We start from the raw sequence: 20,938 nt of genomic DNA, 5'->3' as shown, positions 1-20,938 counted from the left end.
TCTCCCTCTCTCTCTGCCCCTCCCCCACTCACACTCTGTCTCTTCTGTCGCTCTCAACATTAAAAAACAATTTTTTAATAAAATAAAAGAGAATAAAAGAAAATCTTTTTACAAAGCAACAACAAGAAAGCTTTGGGTCTGCAATACCGCCCTGCCTCCTGGTAACTGTAGGATCTCAGGCAAGTAAAGGAGCCGCTGCGTTCGTTGTCTTGTCTACCAAATGGAGATTAAAATACTTATCTCTGTCAGAGTGTTATGAAAATGAAATGGGATGGCCTCTGGAAAAGTGTTTTGTCCACCTCGATGCCTCTAGTCAAATAGGAAGGAATAAGCCACTTCCTCTCTCCAGCCCCGCCCCCTGATGTTGACCTGCCAGGCGCAGTCCCCGAGCTGGGAGGAGGGGAAGGGGTTTAGTGAGGCAGGCACACGCACTCGTGAGTGTGGAATGAACGGCACTGGGCCGGAGACCCTGGTGGGGAAGGGCGAGTCTGGCCAGACGCTGACTGGCTCGGGCTCTTTCCCGCTGCCTATCCGGGTCCCACGCTGCCCACACCCCCCTTCACCTGGTTACTTTACTTCTCACCGAACTTGGGCCAAGGGTGGGCAAACGCAGAAGAGCCCTGGGGATCGGGATGCCCCCCACCCCGGGCAGCACAGACTCCCCCTGCGGGGAAAGAAGGCAGCTCCCCCGGCACACTCTCCTACCCTGAGCTAAGAGAGCTCCTGAGGACGCTGGCCGGAGACCCCAGGTCCCTGGAGAGCTGAGTCCCCCGAGGGAGAAAAGAAGCCTCACTGCCCCACTGCTCTCCCCACCCCCGGCTTTAAGATTCCAGCCGCTCCTGCTCAGACTGGCTGGTCCCCTGCCTCAACCCGCCCCCCCCCACCCCACCCCCTCCGGCCTGTGGTGAGAAGGTGCTAACCAGCGGGTTTCTCCTCTGCCTGTGCTAACCAGCGGGTTTCTCCTCTGCCTGACCCGGAGGAAGGCCAAAAGGCCGGCGGGGGGAGCAAGCCCGGCCCGGCCCCGGGGGCGAGGGGTGAGAATCCGGGGCTCTTCCAGGTGAATATGGAGGTTTTCTCTGCAGTCCTTCTCCACGCTCAGCAGCCGCCCCAGGTTGGAAGGTGCATGCACACTTGGGGAGGCCCCGGGAGGAAAAGGGGGGTGCTCATTCTGCCAGGAAATGGAGAACGTGGAAAGGCATTGGAGCAGCAGCCAGAGCTCCTGGTCTCGCAGCGCCGGGGTCGGTAATAAGGGACCCGGGAGGATAGTCTCACCTTCCCGGGGTCAGAACTGGACGTGGCCCTACACGCGTGGCTGTGCGCGCGTTTCCACAACGTTGCACTTTCCTGGTTCCCACGCTGCCTGGGGTCTAATTGCAACTCCGGCAGCTGCTGCACCCACCCATACAGTTCCGAGCGGAAAGGCACTTTGCAAACCCTTATAGACGCTCCGAAGAAGTAAAAAGTAGTGCCGTAATTATGATCATTATCCTTCTTCCCCAATGGTTCCGATCTCTGCTGCCCACCTCTTAGCCACATGAGGCCAGAAGAGAGGTAGGGCTCAGCCACCCTTCCCCTCTCCCAGCTGTCCACAGCTGGCTGCGGAGCTGGAGGCAGGGGGGCGCACAGGAAAGGTGACCCTCCCCCCATGCAGGGAGGGAGTCTGGGAGAAATACCACGTGCTTCCTCCAAGCCTGAACCATTGCCCTGGGTGTCTGTCTCCTGGGGAAGCTGGGGACAGAGCAGAAGGTGGGGTGCAGAGGAGGGGAACTGAGGAGGGCAGGGGGGGCCAGGCCTCCTGCTTCCCCGCTGACTCCTACCTTGGCCTTTCCGGTCATGCCCAGGAGGAAACTGAGGGTCCGGCGCAGGGGGGAGTCCGCCCAGATACCTGAGCCCCCTTCCAGTTGGCTACAGCTGCAGAGAGAAAAAGAAGAGGTGAAGGGCTGGAGGCTGAGCTGGAAAAGAAAAGCGAGATGTTCCCGGAGAGATGGTGGACGAAGGCGCCATGCCCGGAGGGGAGAAAGGAGGTTGGAGAAAGGACTGAGAAAGCCCCTCGCCCCACCCCCACCTCCCGGATGTGCACGGCTGCTGCCCAGGCACCTCAGTGTGTGAGGAAAACTCCAGGCTCCTCCCAGATAAGTGCAGACCCTCCCCCTTCCTACCTAACTCAGGCCCGGCCTCTGCCGGCACTGCTTCCCGACCAAAGATGCGGGGTGAGGGCCCCCCAGTGGGGCATGTTCCCCTCAAAACACAAGAGCCCTGTGTACGACCCTCTCTGCTGTGTGGAAAGGGCCTCTGGGCCCAAAGCCAATAAGGAGTGGATTTCCTGGGATTTCATCAGCCCCATCCCATGAGCTAATCCCAAACCCAGAGCCAGGAGGATGTGTCAGCTAGAGATTTTCAGGGTCACAAATCAGAGCTTGGCATCTTAAAGGGCCCTGGCTAGCTCATCCAGCCGCACTGTCTGGGAGGGCCCGGCCGCTCTAACCAGGCTTCAGCTGCAGGGGCCAAATAAACAGGTGCCGATTTTGTGTGCTGAGTTTTCTGGGCACCGAAATCTCCCAGGCTCCCGCAGCTCCAGGGCTGGGCCTCAGCCCCTGCCCTCCCACCCTGGGCTCCACAGCCCCTGCCCAGCTCTCCGTTGAGCCACTCCCCTTTGGTTATGATCTGAACCTCCAAGTCCGATGCATGGGTCCTTAGTCACCGTGTCTCCCTAAGACTGTCCAGTAGCTGATCTGCCCACCCCCCTTCCTGGCCTTGACAACTCCCTCTCTCCTCTTCATCTGACCGCCTGGGGTCTGGATACTACTTTCCTTTCCCTAATTGCTTCACTCTCCCATGAGGCTACGGGGAGCCCTGTAACCCTCCCTGGCCACTGAATGAGGAGAGGGTGAATTCTGTAAAGCTCGGGGACAGGGCCTTTTGGAGGCCTAGGATCGGAAATGTCAAAGGGAGCGATGTTTCAGGAAGCAGAGACCCTTGGTGCTGCAGGATCCGTGGACCAGTCCCACTGCCCCTCTTCCATCCGGGCCTCTGAAGGGCTCTGGGTCTCCCAGACTCACCTTCGGCTGAGGTCAGTGGCGGAGGGCTGGCATAAATTCCCTGCCAACACAAAAGGAGACGAGAAGTGTCCAGCTAAAGCCAGACAAAGACGCCCGGGGCTGCCTCCCCCACCCCCTCCACCTGGATCAGGTTCCCATGCTGCAGGTGCATGTGACTGGCACTGGAGTGTGTGTGTGGGGCGGGGGGGGGGGGGGGGTCTGAGCGGCGCAGAGCTGAAGAACTGAGAGGCCAGGGAGCAGAGCACGGGACCCTGTAGAGCAGGGGGTGGGCGCCTGAGTCTCAGCTCCGTCTCTGCAGAACCGAAGGGAGACAGCAGAGGTCTCGCACTGAGCCTCCAGTGCCTCATCTTGAGGACAAGGTACCTGGCAGGAAACTGTCCTTCATCTCCTGTGACGGGGAGGGGGGGGCAGGGGAGGGGGACTGGAGAGCCGCACTCTGTCCTATGTCCTCCTTCATTGGAAGGAGAGTTCTGAATTCAGACCTCTCATTTGAATAGAGGCATGTTGGTGTTTCCAAGGGTGTGTGGTTAAGCAGAACCCAGGACACCCAGACTCTAAACAGCTGGCGGTGGGCGGTGAGGGACGGTGGTGAGATAGACAGGGGAAGGGGCCACCACTGCCTTGCCTCCCACCTCCACTCACCAGCCGGGTCGGAACAGCCCAAGAGGCAACTGATGCCACTCATGGACGCAGACTTGGAAAGCGTGCCAGTGGCCGAGCGGTCCAAAGGGCCAACGGGTGGATGACAGCAGCTCTGACCCTAGAATCACATCAAGAACCCTCACTCGAAGTCAGGCCTCACCCCTCCTGCTCCCTGTGCTCTTCGTCCCCGTCCTCCACACCTGCCACGTTCCACCTGAAATCCTTGGGAAGTTAATCCCACTGTTTGGCGTTCAGCACTCTGCTGCAATTCGAGCCCAAAGCAGGAAACATCTTAGAAAAAATTTACACTGAAGGGTTTCCAGAGATGACAGACTCAAACTACGGAGGTCAGGCAGGTAATAAAAACAAACAAACAAAATGAAATGAGACAACAGAGACAGTCTGGATTTAAGACAAAAGGGAGTAGGAACATTCATGAACCACACACCCAACCATTAGGAAATAAATATTTTTCTCAAGCCTACACGAAGCACTTCAAAAACTGGCCACATATCAGGCCAGAAGGCAAATTAGTTTTTATTTTTTTAATGTTTATTTATTTTTGAGAGAGAAAGAAACAGAGCGTGTGTGGGGGAGGGGCAGAGAGAGAGGGAGACCCAAAATCCGAAACAGGCTCCAGGCTCTGAGTTGTCAGCACAGAGCCTGACGCGGGGCCCGAACCCATGAACCCTGAGATCACGACCTGAGCCAAAGTCGGACACTTAACTGGCTGAGCCACCCAGGCGCCCCAGAAGTCAAGTTTTAACACATTTCAAATAATCTGTATCATAGAGATCATAGGAAACAAGCCAGAAATCCCCTTCCAGTGGATCGGATGAGGGATCTGAGATGTATTCACATATCAAAATACTAACCAAAAGTGAAAATGGGGGCGCCTGGGTGGCACAGTCAGTTGAGCGTCCGGCTTCGGCTCAGGTCATGGTCTCGCAGTTCCTGAGTTCGAGCCCCACGTTGGGCTCTGTGCTAACAAAGAGCTCAGAGCCTGGAGCCTGCTTCAGATTCTGTGTCTCTCTCTCTCTCCCCCTCCCCTGCTCGTGCTCTGCCTCTCTCTGTCTCTCAAAAATAAATGAATGTTAAAAAAAATCTTTTAATAAATAAAATTAAAAAAAAAAAAGAAAATGAACCAACCACAGCCCACCCTACAATATGGATGAATCTCACAAACATAATATTGAGTGAAAGAATCAAGAACACAAAATGTATATGCTGTATGGTTATACTCATAAAGTTTAAAATAAGCAAAACTAGTTAATATTGTTTAGACTTGCATATAAAGGGGGTAAATCTATTAGGAAAATTGAGCTTAAAAGTAAAGTGGGGTGCCTGGCTGGCTCATTTGGTGGAGTGTGGGACTGTTGATCTTGAGGTCATGAGTTCGAGCCCCACGTTGGGTGCAGAGATTAATTAAACATAAAATCTTAAAAAAAAGAGTCAAGAAAGTGGTCATCTCTGACGGGAAAAAGAGGGCTATGGATGCAGAGGGACACAAGGACCATGTAGGTTTTAGTGACACTCTAGTGTTTCTTGTGTAAGCTGGGTGGTTACGTGGCTATTTGCTTCCTAATGGTTCATTACATTCTACGGGTAAGTTTTATTTTTTATTTTTTATTTTTGCTATATATTTGTTCTGTCTCAAAAATGTTTTCAGTTTTAAAAAGTCTCTATAGATTTACAAAATTTAAAACACTCTTCTAAATAGACTTACTGGACAGACAAGAAAGAAATCATAATGGAAATTTAAAGATAGTTTATGACATGCTATATTTAATGAAAATACTGTAGAACTACAGCACAAAACTTGTGGGAGATGGCCAAGGTGGTATTTCAAGGATAATTTATAGCCTTATTTGAAAAAAAGTTGTAAAATAAATGAACTATGCCCACTTTTTAAAAAAAAATTTTTTTTAACGTTTATTTATTTTTGAGACAGAGAGAGACAGAGCATGAACGGGGGAGGGGCAGAGAGAGAGGGAGACACAGAATCGGAATCAGGCTCCAGGCTCTGAGCCATCGGCCCAGAGCCCAACGCGGGGCTCGAACCCACGGACCGCGAGATCGTGACCTGAGCTGAAGTCGGACGCTTAACCGACCGAGCCACCCAGGCGCCCCAAACTATGCCCACTTTAAAATTGGAAAAGGAACAACAGAACAAACTCAAAGAAAACAGGAAAGATATGATAAAGATAAAACAGACATCAGGGCCCCTGGCTGACCTAGTCAGTAGAGCATGTGACTCAGGATCTTGGGGTGGTAAGTTTGAGCCTCAGGCGGGATGGACAGATTAGTTTAAAAATTTAAAAATTAAGGGGCACCTGGGTGGTTCAGTTGGTTAAGCGTCTGACTTCAGCTCAGGTCACGATCTCACAGTTGGTGGGTTTGAGCCCCATGTCGGGCTCTGTGTTGACAGCTCAGAGCCTGGAGCCTGTTTGGGATTCTGTGTTTCCCTCTCTCTGTGCCCCTTCCTTGCTAGTCCTCTGTTTCTCTCTCTCAAAAATAAATAAAAACATTAAATAAATAACTAATTAATTAAAAAATAAAAATAAAAATCAGAAATCACTGGAGCACTAAACATAAAATAGGATCAATAAAAGCCAAGAGTTGTTTTTAGGAACAGGTAAATAAAACAGACAAGGCTGCAGAAGAGTGATGGACAGAGGGCAGGCATGAATTGAGGGAGAACGGGAGGTGGACCTAGCGATGGCAGTGTGGTGACTGGAAAGGCAGAAGACTGCCCACGACTCGCTGGCAGCAATTTGGAAAATGCAAGCAAGACGGGAGAATTCCTTTTAAAAAAATGTGTGTGTTTGTATCTATATCTATATCCATATAACTCACCAAAACTGAACCTAGAAGAAATAGAAAGTCTGAATAGTCCTATTAAAGAAATGGAATTGGTAGTCAATCTTTCTCTAAGCAAAACACACTGAGCCAGTTTTATAGGCAAGGGACGGGTGTCTCAAGGAATAGGTCACTGAAATCTTATGCAATCTTCCAAAGAATAGAAATGAAAACCCTCCAACTCTTTCTCTAATGCAAATATAACCTTAATTCTTAAACTGCACACAGGCAGTCTGACAAAGGAAGATTTGGGGCCAATCTCTCTTATCAACATAAGTACAAAAATCCCAAACAAAACATTAGCAAACTGAAGTCGATTTTAAATGGGTACAAATTGTGGGGTACCTGGGTGGCTCAGTTGGTTAAGCGTCCAACTTCAGTTCAGGTCATGATCTCACAGTTCATGGGTTCGAGCCCCACATGGGGCTCTGCATTGACAGCTTGGAGCCTGGAGACTTCTTTGGATTCTGCGTCTCCCTCTCTCTCTGCCCCTCCCCTCCTCATGTTCTGTCTCTCTCTCAAAAAAAAATAAACATTAAAATAAATAAATAAATAAATATACAAACAAACAAACATTTTTTAAAAAGGAATAGGAGGGGTGCCTGGGTGGCTTAGTCAGTTAATCATGCAACTCTTGATTTCAGCTCAGCATGATCTCACTGTTCATGAATTTGAGCCCCACATCAGACTGTGCTGACAGCTTGGAGCCTGGAGCTTTGGATTCTGTGTCTCCCTCTCTTTCTGCCCCTCCCCTGCTCACACTCTTTCTCTCTCTCTCAAAAATAAATAAAACATTAAAAAATATTTTTAAAGAATGAGATACCTCTAAGAGACCCACCAGAATGACTAAAATTTGAAACTTGAAAAAAGAAGTATAATATACCTAAGAATAAACCTATATCCACAAGATCTACACAGGAAAAAATGATATTGCAGAGGTGTACTATTTTCATGGATAGGAAGAAGCAATTTTGTACAGATGTCAACAGAAAAGTTGACATTTTCCTAAATTACTCTCTAGATTCATTGCAACTCCAATTAAAATCTTAAACACTTTTTTAAATGTTCATTTATTTTTGAGAGAGAGAGAGAGAGAGAGAGAAAGAGCGTGAGCAAGGGAAGGTCAGAGAGAGAGAGGGAGACAGAGGATCCGAAATGGGTTCTACTCTGAGAGTGGAAAGCCTGATGTGGGGTTCCAACTCATGAACCGTGAGATCATGACCTGAGCTGTAGTCAGAAGCTTAACCAAGTGAGCCACCCAGGCACCCATTAAACATGTTTTAATGCATGTTTTGCATACATGTTATGCTTCAATAATTTTTTTTTTTTTAATTAAGAAATTTGGGAGGCGCCTGGGTGGCACAGTCGGTTGAGCATCCGACTTCAGCCAGGTCATGATCTCGCGGTCCGTGGGTTCGAGCCCCGCGTCGGGCTCTGGGCTGATGGCTCGGAGCCTGGAGCCTGTTTCCGATTCTGTGTCTCCCTCTCTCTCTGCCCCTCCCCCGTTCATGCTCTGTCTCTCTCTGTCCCAAAAATAAATAAAAAACGTTGAAAAAAAAAAAAAAAGAAATTTGGGGCAGGGGCACCTGGATGGTTCAGTTGATTAAGTATCTGACTCTTGATTTCAGCTCAGGTCATGATCCCACAGTTCATGAGTTTGAGCCCTGCATTGGGCTCTACTCTGACAGTGTGGAGCCCGCTTGGGATTCTCTCTCTCTCTCTCTCCCTCTCTCTCTGCCCCTCTCTGCCTCTCTCTCTTTCAAAATAAATAAATAAACTTTTTAAAAAATTTAAAAAGCAAACACAAGAAATTCAGGAGTGCCTGGCTGTCTCTTTCTGTGGAATGTGTACTCTTGATCTCAGGCCTGTAAGTTCGAGCCCCATGTTGCGTATGGAGATTACTTAAAAATACAGTCTTTAAAAAATGAATAAATAAAAAATAAAAATTAAGAAATTCTGTTTATGTAAAGTCACCATGGGAGAAGGAAAAGACAAACCACTTTTCTCCATTTTGTGAAAAGTTCATTGTAACACATATCACCACAAAGGATAGACAAAAGACAGGGGAGGAATTTGGGCAAAAGACAGGAAGAGGAATTTCACAGAAGAGGAAAGACAACAGTCCTGCATACATATGAAAAGATGCTCAATCGCATTTGTAATAAAGATAATTCAAATGAATACCTCAATGAGATTTGTAACCACTAGACTGGCAAAATTGAGAAGTCTGATGACTCCGAATGTTGGAAGTGATTTGGTTCAACAGGAACTCTCCTTTATTGCTGATGGAGGTGGTAACGGTCTGCTAGGACCTCGTAAGAATGGACAGGCACTCTGTGACCTAACAACTCCACTCCAAGGTCTATACCCTGGAGAAGCTCTTACAAATGTGCACCGAAGAGAGATAGAAGGATGTTCATAGCGACACTCTTCATGGTAGCAAAGAGTGGACATGATCTGAACGTTCATCAACAGAAGAATGGGATGGCAGAGCTCTAACCGTCCGCAGCACATACGTAAAAGTTAGAAACAGAATGTTGCATGAACGTGCAAGTTATAGGCAACTGTGTGCAATATGACATCATTGTTTTTAAACTCAGTCACAAAAGACATATTATCTAGGTAATGTATATATTTGTATTAAAACTGTAAAAATGTAAATGAGTGACAAAAGTCAAGACAGTGATTATCTCTGGGGGTGGGGCAGGCAAGGGAGTAATAGGAGAGGAGAGAACTACACGGTGGTGAAGACACCCCGGGCTTTGGTGGTGTAATAAGCTAGGTCTTGAGATGGGTAGCTGATTTATTGGGCATTCAATTTCACACATCATATTTAAAAGGCCAAGGCGGAGGGGGGGCGCCTGGCTGGCTCACTTAGTGGAGATACAGCCCTTGATCTCAGGGTTGCAAGTTCAAGTACCACACTGAGCATGGAGTGCATTAAAAAAAAAAAAAAATCCGGATCTTAAACTGTTGGCTCTGTGATGGCCAAACAGAGTAAGTTCCGGAGCTGGACTGGGCTCACACGCCATCGGTCTACACCCTGAGGGCCGGCCTGATGAGTCTCAGGCCTTTTTTGGCTGTGGACCTTGGTGGAGTTTATACTCACTTGTTCTGGAGGGAGAAACAGGCCAACGTGTAGACAGGGAGAGATTTAGGAGAGTGCTTAAAGATGAGGAGAGAGAGGAAGCAGAGCAGGAAGGAAGGAAGGAGAAAACACAGCAGAGAAAGGGGGGAGGGAACGCCTCACGGGAAGGGGCAGGAGCAGGAGAGAAGCAGGGGCAGGGAGGGAGAGGAAGGGAAAGAAACCGTGGTCTCCAGTGCTCAGCCTGTGTGCCAGCACAGTCCTGGGCACCTTAACAGCATTTTTCCCCCGAAATAATCACAACTTTAAAAGACAGGTTTTAGGGGCACCTGGTGGCCCGGTCGGTTAAGCGTCTGACTCTTGATTCCTACTCAGGTCATGATCTCATGGTCTGTGAGTTCGAGCCCCGCTTCGGGCTCCACACTGACAGTGCAGAGTCTGCTTAAGATTCTTTCTTTCCCTCCCCTCGCCTCTCAAAATAAATAAACATTAGAAACATAGTTTTTATTATCCTGATTTTCAGAGAGATGAAATAAATCGCTCGCTCGGCCAGTAAATGAAGGATCTGGGAGTCGGTCTGATTCCCCAGTCCCGGTCTTCCTGTGGCATCACCGTGCTGGGATGGTGGGGGGCGGGGGGAGGGGGCAGCAGGGATGCTGGTGGGAGGGGCTGGCGGGATGAGATGGGCCCAGCCTGGCTGCTGCCTGCAGGCCACAGCAGCCGGCTTCCCTCAACCTCTCTTCCAAACCGCAGGCTGGGCCGAGGAGGCCGGTGTCGGTGGCCCCGGCCAGTTAGAGGGTCAGTTGCCCAGTGCGACGTAGCAGACCCAGGGGTACCTCTAAAGCCCCTGTGTACCCTCCAGGTCCCTAGGTCCTGGCTGGAGACCCCCCACACATGCTCCCTTAAGCCAGAAGGCCGGGCACACTCTATACACTTTCTCGTTCCATAATTCTATGATTATCTTGTGAGAGAACCGCTGTCTTCGTTTCTTCCCACAAATTATAAGTTCGGCTCCCAAACTGAGAAATGTGGGGTCCACAGAAAGAAGCAGTTATCACAGTTAGGGGAACAGGGGCCTTTTGATGAGAGGAACAGAGATGCCCACATCAACGCAGAGCTCAGACACAGAAAGGGGGAGACAGAGAGTCTTAGAGAAAGAGGCAGGACACCGAGCGTGGGGGACAGGGCACACAGACACAGAGGCAAACTGAGGGCGTACAGCCCACAGACACAGCCTCGGTCAGACGGAGTCAGAGCGACGCCTGGGCGGACAGACCCAGCAGCTGGCAGGACAGAAGAGGCACAGAGTGGGGCAGCACAGCGGGAGGGAGGAGCTGGCCTCCGGGGGGACTCTTGTCCATACCACGCGGGAGGGCCGGCCACCTTGGTGCTGCCATTCCAGGAAGGCATCCAGCTCCTCTCGGCTCCGCAGTAAGGGGGGCTCCTGAGGGCACGTGCATCCCGATGTCTGCAGTTTGCTCCTGAAACACACGTAGCCACCACTGCCCTCTGTGGCTGGTGGCCAGTGACAGGCACCAGGGAGGAACCCGGCCCCAGGCCTTCCTGTAGGCACACCTGCAGCCCAGACCCAAAGGACCCGCCTTCGGGAGCCGTGCTTTGGCAGAGCAGCGGACAAGGGCGGCCCCTGCCGGCCACTGGGCGGTCCTGTCCCCCGGAAGGAAGCCAGCGCTCGGGAGAGGCCAAGGGCGAGTGGCAAGCTCACCCCTTGCCTGGTTCCCGAGGCCAAGCTCTGCCCCTCCTCAGCCCAGGGCTGCCAAGGGGCAGAGCTAGTGCCTGATGGTGAGAGGCGACCCCTCGGAGACTCTGAGGTGAAGCCGGCACCACGCGAGGGGCGCCCAGGGCGTCTCTGCCTCCAACTGGGTGCTCTTGGGAAGGTGGCAGGAGCCCCGCGGGCAGGGCTTCCCACCGGAGTTGCCACCCAAGCCGGGCCAGGGACGCAGCACAGCGTCCTCTCCTTTCAGCCAGCTCAGCCAGCTGTGCCCAGGAGCTAGAGATGGGCCCGCTCACCGAGCCGAGGGAACCTGTCCGTGGGGACCGCTGCCAGAGCAGTGCCCTTCCATGGCTGGCAGGATCCCACGATGACCACTCCAGCCTGATGACCACGATGAGCTCTCCAGCCTGACTCCTGGGCCTTCTCTTTTGACCTCCTGTCCTTGGGGACTTTCCAGGGGACGGGGAGAGACAGGTCCCCGACTTCTCACCAGCACAGACTTCTGAGCAGGAGCGGCTGCCCGCCCCCCCCCCCCCACCTCCCCCGCAGGGCGGTGCTGTGATGTCCAAATACCTGCGTCCGCATCAGCCCGGAGCCAGCAGGTGGGCATTGCCCACCCCCCAGAACACTTCCCGAGGAACCTGGGCCACAGGATCCCCAAGTCCCTTCCAGCACTGACATCCTTGCGTGAAACCCAAAGCAGGAGGTGTTGGCAGTACGGGTCCCTGCTCTGTGCCTCCCCCTCCCGCCTCCCCCCAGCCCCTGAGACTAGCTGGGGAGGAGCCGGGACCACTAGGAAGAAAGGCAGGGTCCCTCCTCCCCAAAGGCCTGAGGGAGGCTGGGTTCGGACTCTCCAGGGAATGCCCAGGACGCAGGTGTCCTGGGCCCCCGTCATCCTCCCCAACTACTCTCTCCTAGGTCTAGCTAGGACTTGAGGGAAGGAGGGGCAGGAGGTCCCCTGGGGGTTACCTGCTCAGAGGGTCCTGGAGGTCCCTGTCTGGCCCCCAACTATGTCTTTTGAAGGGGTGGTGGCTGTGGGCACGGAAAGCCCCCGACCTTCGGAGGGGCACAGCGTGGAAGCCATCTCCCTCCTTCTTTTTCCCCTCCTGCTCCTGCTCCTCCTCCTGCTCCTCCTCCTCCTCCTCCTCCTCCTCCAGCTGGGCTCTGGACTCGTCCACAGACAGGCAGCGGCGACTGTGGCCTCGCGGCACCAGGTCTCCACCTGCGAGGAACTCCTTCGGGAAGTCTCCGCTCATGGGAGGCACGCGCAGGCCGGTCTGCGTCAAGAAGACAGCAGGGTGAGCAGAGTTCTAGAATCCTGGAACCTCGGAGCTGGGAGGGCATCACAGTCAGCCGGGCCCCCCTCCCTTCACGGGGGCGCGGAAGTGCAGAGCGGCCGGCTTGGGACGACCAGGAATGACTGCAGGACCACATCCGGGACCCGGGCCTTCTGACTGTCGTCTGGTCCTCTCTCTGGGGGATAGGACATCCTCGCTCACTTGTGATTACACCATTTCCCGAGCACCAGTATGGCAGAAAACCCAGCCAAGCAGAGAGAAACAGACACCTGTCCTTCGAGGGACTCACAGCGTGTGTGCGTGTGTGTGCACAGACAGAAGCCCAGATCACAAACGACTCAGTGGCCAGAGTGCCGAACGCCATGGAGAAGACGCAGCGAAACGCTTTGTAGCTGCTTGGAAAGCTCGGTGAAGAGAGGAAGTGGGTGGGCCTTGAGGGGGTCTGCAGGGGTGAGGAGTTAGGGTCTGGCCAAGTTGGGGAGGGAGGAGTCTAGGCAGGTAGAGCAGCAGGGAGGAAAGTTCATAAGAAAGTATTCTTGGGGCGCCTGGGGGGCTCAGTCGGTTGAGTGTCAGACTTCGGCTTGGGTCATGGTCTCGTGGTTCGTGAGTTTGAGCCCCACATCGGGCCCTGTGCTGACAGCTCAGAGCCTGGAGCCTGTTTTGGACTCTGTGTCTCCCTCTCTCTCTGCCCCTCCCCTGCTCACACTCTGTCTGTCTGTCTGTCTCTCTCAAATAAATAAACATTAAAAAAAGAGTATTCGGGGCGCCTGGGTGGCGCAGTCGGTTAAGCGTCCGACTTCAGCCAGGTCACGATCTCGCGGTCCGTGAGTTCGAGCCCCGCGTCAGGCTCTGGGTTGATGGCTCGGAGCCTGGAGCCTGTTTCCGATTCTGTGTCTCCCTCTCTCTCTGCCCCTCCCCCGTTCATGCTCTGTCTCTCTCTGTCCCAAAAATAAAAATAAAAAAGTTGAAAAAAAAAATTAAAAAAAAAAAAAAAAGAAAAGAAAGTATTCTGCTTTGTCCTTCCAAGGCCGGTCAATGGGAAGTCACAGAGCCCTATGACGTCTCCCCAGTGACAGAGGGACAGGCACCCACACCAGCCGCGTGGCGTGGAAACCCGTTTGCCCCCCCCCACCCCCCCACCATGTGGGCATCGTTCCTGTCCCACGTGTCTTGGGGTTAGGAACACCGTCGAGCTCCAGAGCTGAGCCCCAGCCCGGGAGGAAGTACCAGGACGGGCTGCGACCTTCCCTTCACTGCAGGCCCTGCCTCCGCACGAGTCTCCGAGGCTCCCCTTCTCCGGGGCCACCCCCAGCCACGATGTGTTGAGAGGACCCGGGAGGACCAGGAAGCCATGAGCCAGAGTCCTCCCCCTCCTCCCCAGGTTATCTCACTCTCCCGTGCACACACCAAAAGTCCAGGTTGTTGGAAAGTTGTTCCTTCAAGCTACTGTTCCTCTGTCACCGCACCCCGTCCACAGCCTCTGCTCCACCCAGGCCCGCTGCCTGAGGCCTGTCCCCGCAGGGAAGGAAGGGGTGAGCGCGGGGCCAACGCAGAGGGCACCCTGCGGCCCCGCCAGTGGCTCCGAGGACAGAACAGGAGAGGCCTGGAGACTGATCCCTGCTCATCACACCCGGAAGCCAGGACAGGCCCTCTCTCTCTCTCAAGCGCGGCCCTGCGCCCTGTGCCCTCCTCTGCGCTGCCTAGAAGTGGGAGGGGCAGCCCCACAGGGAGCGCGACTCAGTCCAAGCTGCCTGCCAACCAGTGGTCTCCCAACTGGGCTTCGGGGGCAGGGAGGGGGCATTGTGAGCCGGGTGGGAGGAAGAGAAGGAGTCGGGGCGCCCGGGGTGCTCGCTAACAAGACAGGCCAGAGACCTCACCAAAGAGGCCGGCGTTGTGGAGTTACCCGCCTCCAGCTTCTAGCTTCCTGCCCCAGCTGGGCCCGTGCGGCTGGGCCCGTGGGGCTGGGTGAGATGCGTGAACGGGAGCCTCTCCCTCTTCTCCATCCCCGGGGACGCCACCTGCCGGAGACAGTACTTGCTGCCCTGGCCTGGTAGACAGACATCTCTGATCCCCAAACCTCACCCTTCTGTCTCCAGCTCAGACCAACTAGCACCTGGCCTCTTCTGGGACGCCTACCCTTTCCTAGCACCTCTGTCGTCCATCCCGGCCTCCGCCCTCTGTGCAGACCCCGCCCATGGGGCTCCTTCTCCCCTCATGGCTTCATCCATCTGTCTCCACTTTTCCTGTTTCCTAACCCCACCCCTCCGTGCTGCAGGGCCGCTAATTTCTATTATGTCCTTGGAAGAGAGGAGGCTTCCTCAGCTCCTCCCAGACTCGCCCGCCCGCCATCCTGACGTACAGGCTGGCCCCACGGTCGTGTCCACCCCCTGGCTTCTCCTCCGCCAGCTCCCGCCGGGGCCCCCCCGTCTCCCCCAGCCTCCTGAGCTCAGGAAACGGCGCAGGGCAGGGGTCAGGGCTGGCTCTCACACAATGGGTTTATTTAGCCCCCAAATGAGATTCCATCATGTCACATCAGTGCTTCCGCTGAGCAGAGATCGGAGATTCTGAAACAGGTCTGGGGTCAGAGGCCCGAGCTGAACGCACGGGAGGAAAGCAGAAAGGGGCTCTAAGGAGTCATTTTATCTGGACCGCATGGTTTTCCCACCAACACACACCATCGGCGTCTCCTGCCCCTGCGCTGGTCATCGGTGATGCGCTAGGCACGCCTGGGTACCGAGGCGGGAGCACTACTTGTCCGGGACAGAGGGACACCTGCTATTCAAAAGTCTGAGACCACGGTTTCCTCCGGGTGCGACGCTGGCCCTGAAGCCGGTCCTACCTGCGAGCTCCAGCACTCTGGCCGCGTGACCCTGGGAGCTGGCTCCCCGGTTCTGAGCTTCAGAGCCATCTGTGCAGTGGGGACCTTGCAGCCCTCCCTTTCAGGGCTGCTGAGAGACAGGGTGACAACGTCGTACATCACGTGCCCAACACTGTGCTCGGCACGGCCGAGGTACTTAACAACTGCTGTTTTAATTTAGAGGCAGAGTGGAGGCCTGGCCTGCAGGATCGCAGAGCTGGGGACAGGAAGGCCCGGGACAAGAGCAGAAATAGACATTGTGTGGCGGCTGCCCCACACCTCTCTCTCAGGAAAAGGACAGCAGGAAGAACACAACTGCGATGGCACTCGTGGCCGCGAACAAGCTCCAGTGGGGATGACAGCAACATAGCAAAGCACGAAGGGCCCGAACCCGTCGTCCTGAAGAGAAGGGGGGGGGCACTGGTCGTTTAAGGCGGCCCAAATCTGTCCTGCTATCGTTTATAAATGGTTGGGGGGCGGGAATCAAAAGAAGAACACTACTGGGATGCCTGGGTGGTTCAGTCAGTTGAGCGCACGACTTCGGCTCAGGTCATGATCTCACGGTCCGTGGGTTCAAGCCCTGCGTCGGGCTCTGTGCTGACCGCTCAGAGCCTGGAACCTGCTTCGGATTCTGGGTCTCCCTCTCTCCCTGCCTCTCCCCTGCTTGTGCTCTGTCTCTGTCTCTCTCCCTCCCTCCCTCAAAAATAAATTTTTCAAAAAAACATAAAAAAAAGAACACTACTTTGTGACACAGAAAAATCATATGAAATTCAAATTTCAGTGTTCATAAATAAAGGTTATTTTGGAACCCGGCCATGCCTGTTCACTTACACATGGTCTGTGGCTGTTTCTGCATTACGTCAGCAAAGTTGTAACTGCGACAGAGACCATATGGCCCACAGAGCCTAAAATATTTATTATCTGGGTCTTTGCAGAAAAAGTTTGCAGATTCCTGATTTAGAGCAACCGGGTCTCAAAATCTGAGGAAGGATGAAAAAGAGACCAAAGAGAGATGTTAAGTCTCAGTGCATTACCAGGCAGGCGTTCACAACCAGCCTGGGGTCGGGGTGCTGAGATCCCAACATGCCAATTTCATAAGCAGCATCTGGAGCCCACAGGGGAAGAGTTAGCCCATAACGAGTGCCTACGCTATCTTTTTTTTAAAGTTTTTATTTATTTTGAGAGAGCACAGGGCAGGGGCAGAGAGACAGACGGAGAGAGAATCCCGCGATGAGAGCGCAGAGCCTGATGCACGGCTTGATTCCACGACCTGTGAGATAATGACCTGAGCCAAAATCGAGAGTCGGACCCTCAGACAACCGAGCCACGCAGGCGCCCCAAGGGCCTACGTCATGTAGTGGGATCCTCACAGCCATCTCGAGAAACGCATTATCCCCATTTTACACATGAAGAAACAGGCAGCACAGAGAGGTGAGGTCACTTGCTCAAGGTCACAGGGCTGTAGGAAGGCCGAGCTGAGGTTTCGTAGCAGACCCAGCACACTGCGGAGACCAGTTCTCCTCTCCCCTGGAAAACAAGCTCCCAAAGAGAGCGAGTGGCCGGCTTTGAGAGAAATCAGGCGATACTGCCATTCACCACCCCCAGGTCTGTCCCTTCACCAACCCAGCCAAAGAAAGGGAGCAGTTAGATGGGAGTCCCAGAGAAGTCGCATTCGCCCTTTCTACTCGTCCCTCCGGCTGTGCTCTTAGAGATCTGAGTGAGGGGTGGGGGCAGGCGGGGCCCTGCTAATGTGCTAAGGCAAGCACAGGGGGAGGACCCGCTGAGGGTAACCACCCCACCAGGGATAGCGACCCTACGCGATGCTGGCGGGCCCCGTCACAGCCCGGGGGCGCTTCCCGGGCCTGGCTCTGGGGTCCAAACTCTCCCGAAGGGGGGCATTCGCGAGGAAGATCCTAAAAGAACCAGACGATAAAGAATGGGAAGGAAGGGAGAGCCAGATGTCACTGTCTGGGGGCTCCTCCCAGCCCTGCGGGGACAGGGTCACGGAAAACCCTTTGCTGGTTCAAACTTTAATCTGCCCGCTTCTTCTCCACTAGAGAGTAAACCATTAATCCAACGGTTGTCCTGCAGATAGGGCTAGAGTGGGGCTTCTGTCAGCCTGGGATCGAGAAGGCCCTCGTCACACCCCGCCTCCGGCCGGCCGTGCCCCGCCCCCCCCCACCCCAACTCCGACTCTTCTGTGGCTGCTTGGTTCCTCAGTGTGAGGCACGCGAGACTTCGCCCCGTGCTGAACACCCGTGTCCTGAAACTCACTGTCCTCCCCTGACTTTCCCGTCGACTGCCGGGAGGAGGGTCACGATCCACAGAAAAGCCAAGGGTACACACAGAGGGTTTTCATTTGTTCAGCAGACATCGCTTTAGCAGCCACCGGGTGCCAGGCACGGAGAAGAGGACCCAGAAGGCTCTACGCACACATACAATGACAGGACGCGGCCACCCCTTAGTGGGCCAGGGGCCTGCACAGACGAAAGCCACCTATGTGCCCACATCAGCTTCCAGGTTGACTTCTGAGAGGCACCCACCAGCCTACAGGAGCCACAGGGCAGCATTATCGATTTTACTGTTCGCGCTTCATTCCGGAAGTCCAAAGCCAGCCAGGCTTCCCCCCCCCCGACCCCCGGCTTCTAATGTAACCACCACACCTCCTTCTACTTAAGACAGTGGTCAAGCGTCCATCTCCAACCCCCACCCTAAGTCGCCCCCTCCTCTTCGCTAGGCCGGGCTCACAAATCAGTCAGGAATTGTGCTAGGCTCCTGCGTGTGCCGACTTTTTTTGTTTCACTGGTTTGCGGACTGAAGCTAGGGGCAGCTCCCTCTTCCTTCCCACTGGGCCCCGGGGAAGCTCATCCCGCCAGGGGCTGGTCTGGCTCCAGCGTCCGCGGGACAGCGCCCAGCAGCCCTCTTCCGCCTCCTGCCCGGCTGCTTGTTGGCCTCCATTCAGGGGTTCAGGGCGCCTGCCAGCGGGCGGGGCAGGAGAGGGTCTGAGGTTCAGAGGGACACACCTGAGAAGACTTTGGCCACTCAAAGCGTCCCGGGGAATTAACCCATCAAGTCTCAGGGACGGCCGAGCGTGGTAGGTAGAACAGGGAAGCCTTCGGCTGGCGGATGGAGTGGTCTGGAATCTGGGCGTCCCTCGCTCTCAGCCGTGAACTGGTGGCCCCTTAAATCTCACAAGTACTTCCCAAGGACAAAGGGAACCGGGTGAGGCCCTAGAGGAAGGAGGCTCTAAATGAATGGGGGTCTCAAGGTTTTAGACTCACAGAGCCATCCTGCCTCCCATACCTCCTGAGTAGGAACAAGATAACACGATGACGTAATGGACTTTGGGGTCAGATGGACTGGAGTCTGAACCCCCTGCGCTACAATTTACTTAATTGTCTGGGGTTAGTTATTTAACTTCTCCGAACCTCATCCTTCACATAGGGATTATGGTATGTCAACCCCATACGATTGTAAGGATTAGGAACGTATATAGAGGGTTTAGTATCCTCTGTCCCACGAGTGGGGTAAATTACTCTTGGCCGCGCTTGTGATTCCCAATTTACACGCTGGCACCCTCCCCGAATGCTCTCCAATTAAAAACGGGAGCTGGCTGCAGCAGGCTGGTGGGGAAGCTGCGAAGGGTTCTGCGCCTTCCTGGGTGAGGACGGTTCTCGAGGAGCTCTGCTTCCAGGGGGACGCCCACTCGTGGGGGTGAGGACCCCGGGGAGGGAGGGGGGAACTCACCAGACCTGGGAGATTTCCCAAAGACCGGGCCCTGCTCCTGCTCCCGGCTGGTGACTTCAGTACAGGGAAGAGCCCCTCCTCAGGGAGCCCCTCTAAGAACCCAGTCTAGCACCTCAGTGGGGGCGCCTCTCTTGGTCCTTTTAAGGGCACTGCTCATGGTCCAGAAGTTTGCATAGGAGACAGGGGGCCCTCCAGTCCAGTCCAGACCAGCCGCCTCTTCAACTGCCCCAGCCCTTCCCTTCCCCGCCCTACTTCAAACACCCTAGACCTTGCTGTGCCCAGACCTGTTTAACCCCTTGGGTGCCATCGTGGGTCTGGGGGTCCTCAGCACTTCCAGAACAAAGCACGGTCGCTGGACTGGGGCTCGGGTGGAAACGGGTACAAGGGGCCGAGTTGGGGTCCCCCTGAAGGGGCACTATGTGGGAGCCCCAGGTCCCGGGAACCTTCACCCTCTCTCAGATGGGGCAGGGTGTGAGAGGGTGTGAGCTGAGGAGGGGAGAACGAGGGCATCCCAGGGAAGTCGGCTGGAAACCTGCTTGACAGTGGGGGCCTCCTGAGGTCAGGGAGGTCCTTTGCCCTCTCTGGAATTTGGCTTCCAAACTGCTGCTGCCGCTGCTGGTGCCTTTAAGAGGCAGGTTACAGCGGGGGAGGGGCGATTACTAGGGCCCGGAGGGCGGGCTTCCCGGGCTACCCGCTGGGCTCCACTCCCCTTCCCCATCCCGGCTTCCCCAGGGCAGGGGACACGCCGAGCTGATGGCCCTCCGGCCCTCCTCCTCGGGGCCCTGTGGCCTGGTGGAAAAGTCTCACCATCGGAGCCTCAGAGCCACCTGTCGGCCTGGAGTCCTCATCTGTACGGTGGGGACCTCAGATGCGCTAGAAGCCTCCTGCGTGGGGCCCGCACTCCGCGTCCCTCCCTGATCTATGAAATGAGGGGATTACTTAGGGGATCCAGTCAGTGGGTCCCAGCTCTAAATTCCTCTAGGTGAGAGGGCGGCCTGTCCTCCGGGCTGGGCCCCAAACCCCGAGAACACAGGGGGACAGGACACTGCCTCATTTTACCGCGTGGGGTCCTCGCAGGTCCTCTAAGTAAACAATCTCGTGACATCCGGAGGACACAGGTTGTCACACAGTAAGTCCCAGAGGGCACGGGGCTCCCAGGGGGCGGGGGCGAGGACTCGACCCATCCTGTCGGGGAACAGCTGTTACTCCCAGCTTCTTGGCCATTCTTACACCTGCTCCCCGCGGACTTTCTTCAGCCGGAGTCCCGAGGCCTAGTGTGTAACGTGGGTGGAAATCTGGGCACCTGGCTCCTCCTGGCACCAGGGCGGGGTGTGCGGGTGGGCCGGGGCCAGCCGGAAGTCTGCAGGACGTGGGCGGACAGAGGGCGGGTCTCAGCGGGGTGGAGAGGATCTGGAACACGCTGACAGCTGGGTCACTATCTGTGTTGCCTTTTCGGGAGGAGCCCCTCCGGCTGGTACCCGGTCTTCAGGAAAGACGTGCTTCCTCTCCCTCCCCCTTGCAAGTGCCTGCACTGACTGGGTCGGTCCGTCGGGTCGGGGTCACGCCTCCCCGGGGTGGTCTCCATGGGGTGGAGAAGGGCTGTCTGCTACTCATCTCCCTGTACATTTCCTCAAGCTCAGAGGGCTCAACCCCAAAGCC

At 54.9% G+C, this 20,938-nt stretch overlaps 1 protein-coding gene across 6 annotated transcripts in view; it reads right to left on the bottom strand.

The window, feature by feature from the left end:
• The window catches only part of ARHGEF2 (Rho/Rac guanine nucleotide exchange factor 2), a 58,472-nt gene extending 38,985 nt beyond the window's left edge, over positions 1-19,487 (bottom strand). For 3 of the 6 annotated variants that reach the window (XM_078441226.2, XM_078441227.2, XM_078441228.2), the window contains exons 1-5: positions 12,347-12,515; positions 11,009-11,126; positions 3,702-3,819; positions 3,060-3,099; positions 1,818-1,911 (exon numbers count right to left, since the gene is read on the bottom strand). In XM_078441226.2, the coding sequence (XP_078297352.1) occupies positions 1,818-1,911; positions 3,060-3,099; positions 3,702-3,744 (177 nt within the window). In that variant the 5' untranslated portion in view covers positions 3,745-3,819; positions 11,009-11,126; positions 12,347-12,515. Of the gene's footprint in view, positions 1-1,817; positions 1,912-2,159; positions 2,266-3,059; positions 3,100-3,701; positions 3,820-11,008; positions 11,127-12,346; positions 12,655-19,279 lie in introns of those variants that run through there. The other 3 variants (XM_078441229.2, XM_078441233.2, XM_078441239.2) reach the window with 3 other exon arrangements.
• Positions 19,488-20,938: the final 1,451 nt, after the last annotated feature.

Source organism: Panthera onca, chromosome F1 (genome assembly GCF_046562875.1).
Source record: "Panthera onca isolate mPanOnc1 chromosome F1, mPanOnc1 haplotype 2, whole genome shotgun sequence".
NCBI lineage: Eukaryota > Metazoa > Chordata > Mammalia > Carnivora > Felidae > Panthera > Panthera onca.
The sequence above is the reverse complement of the archived record's forward strand: the minus strand, read 5'-3'. Positions and strand labels throughout refer to the sequence as shown.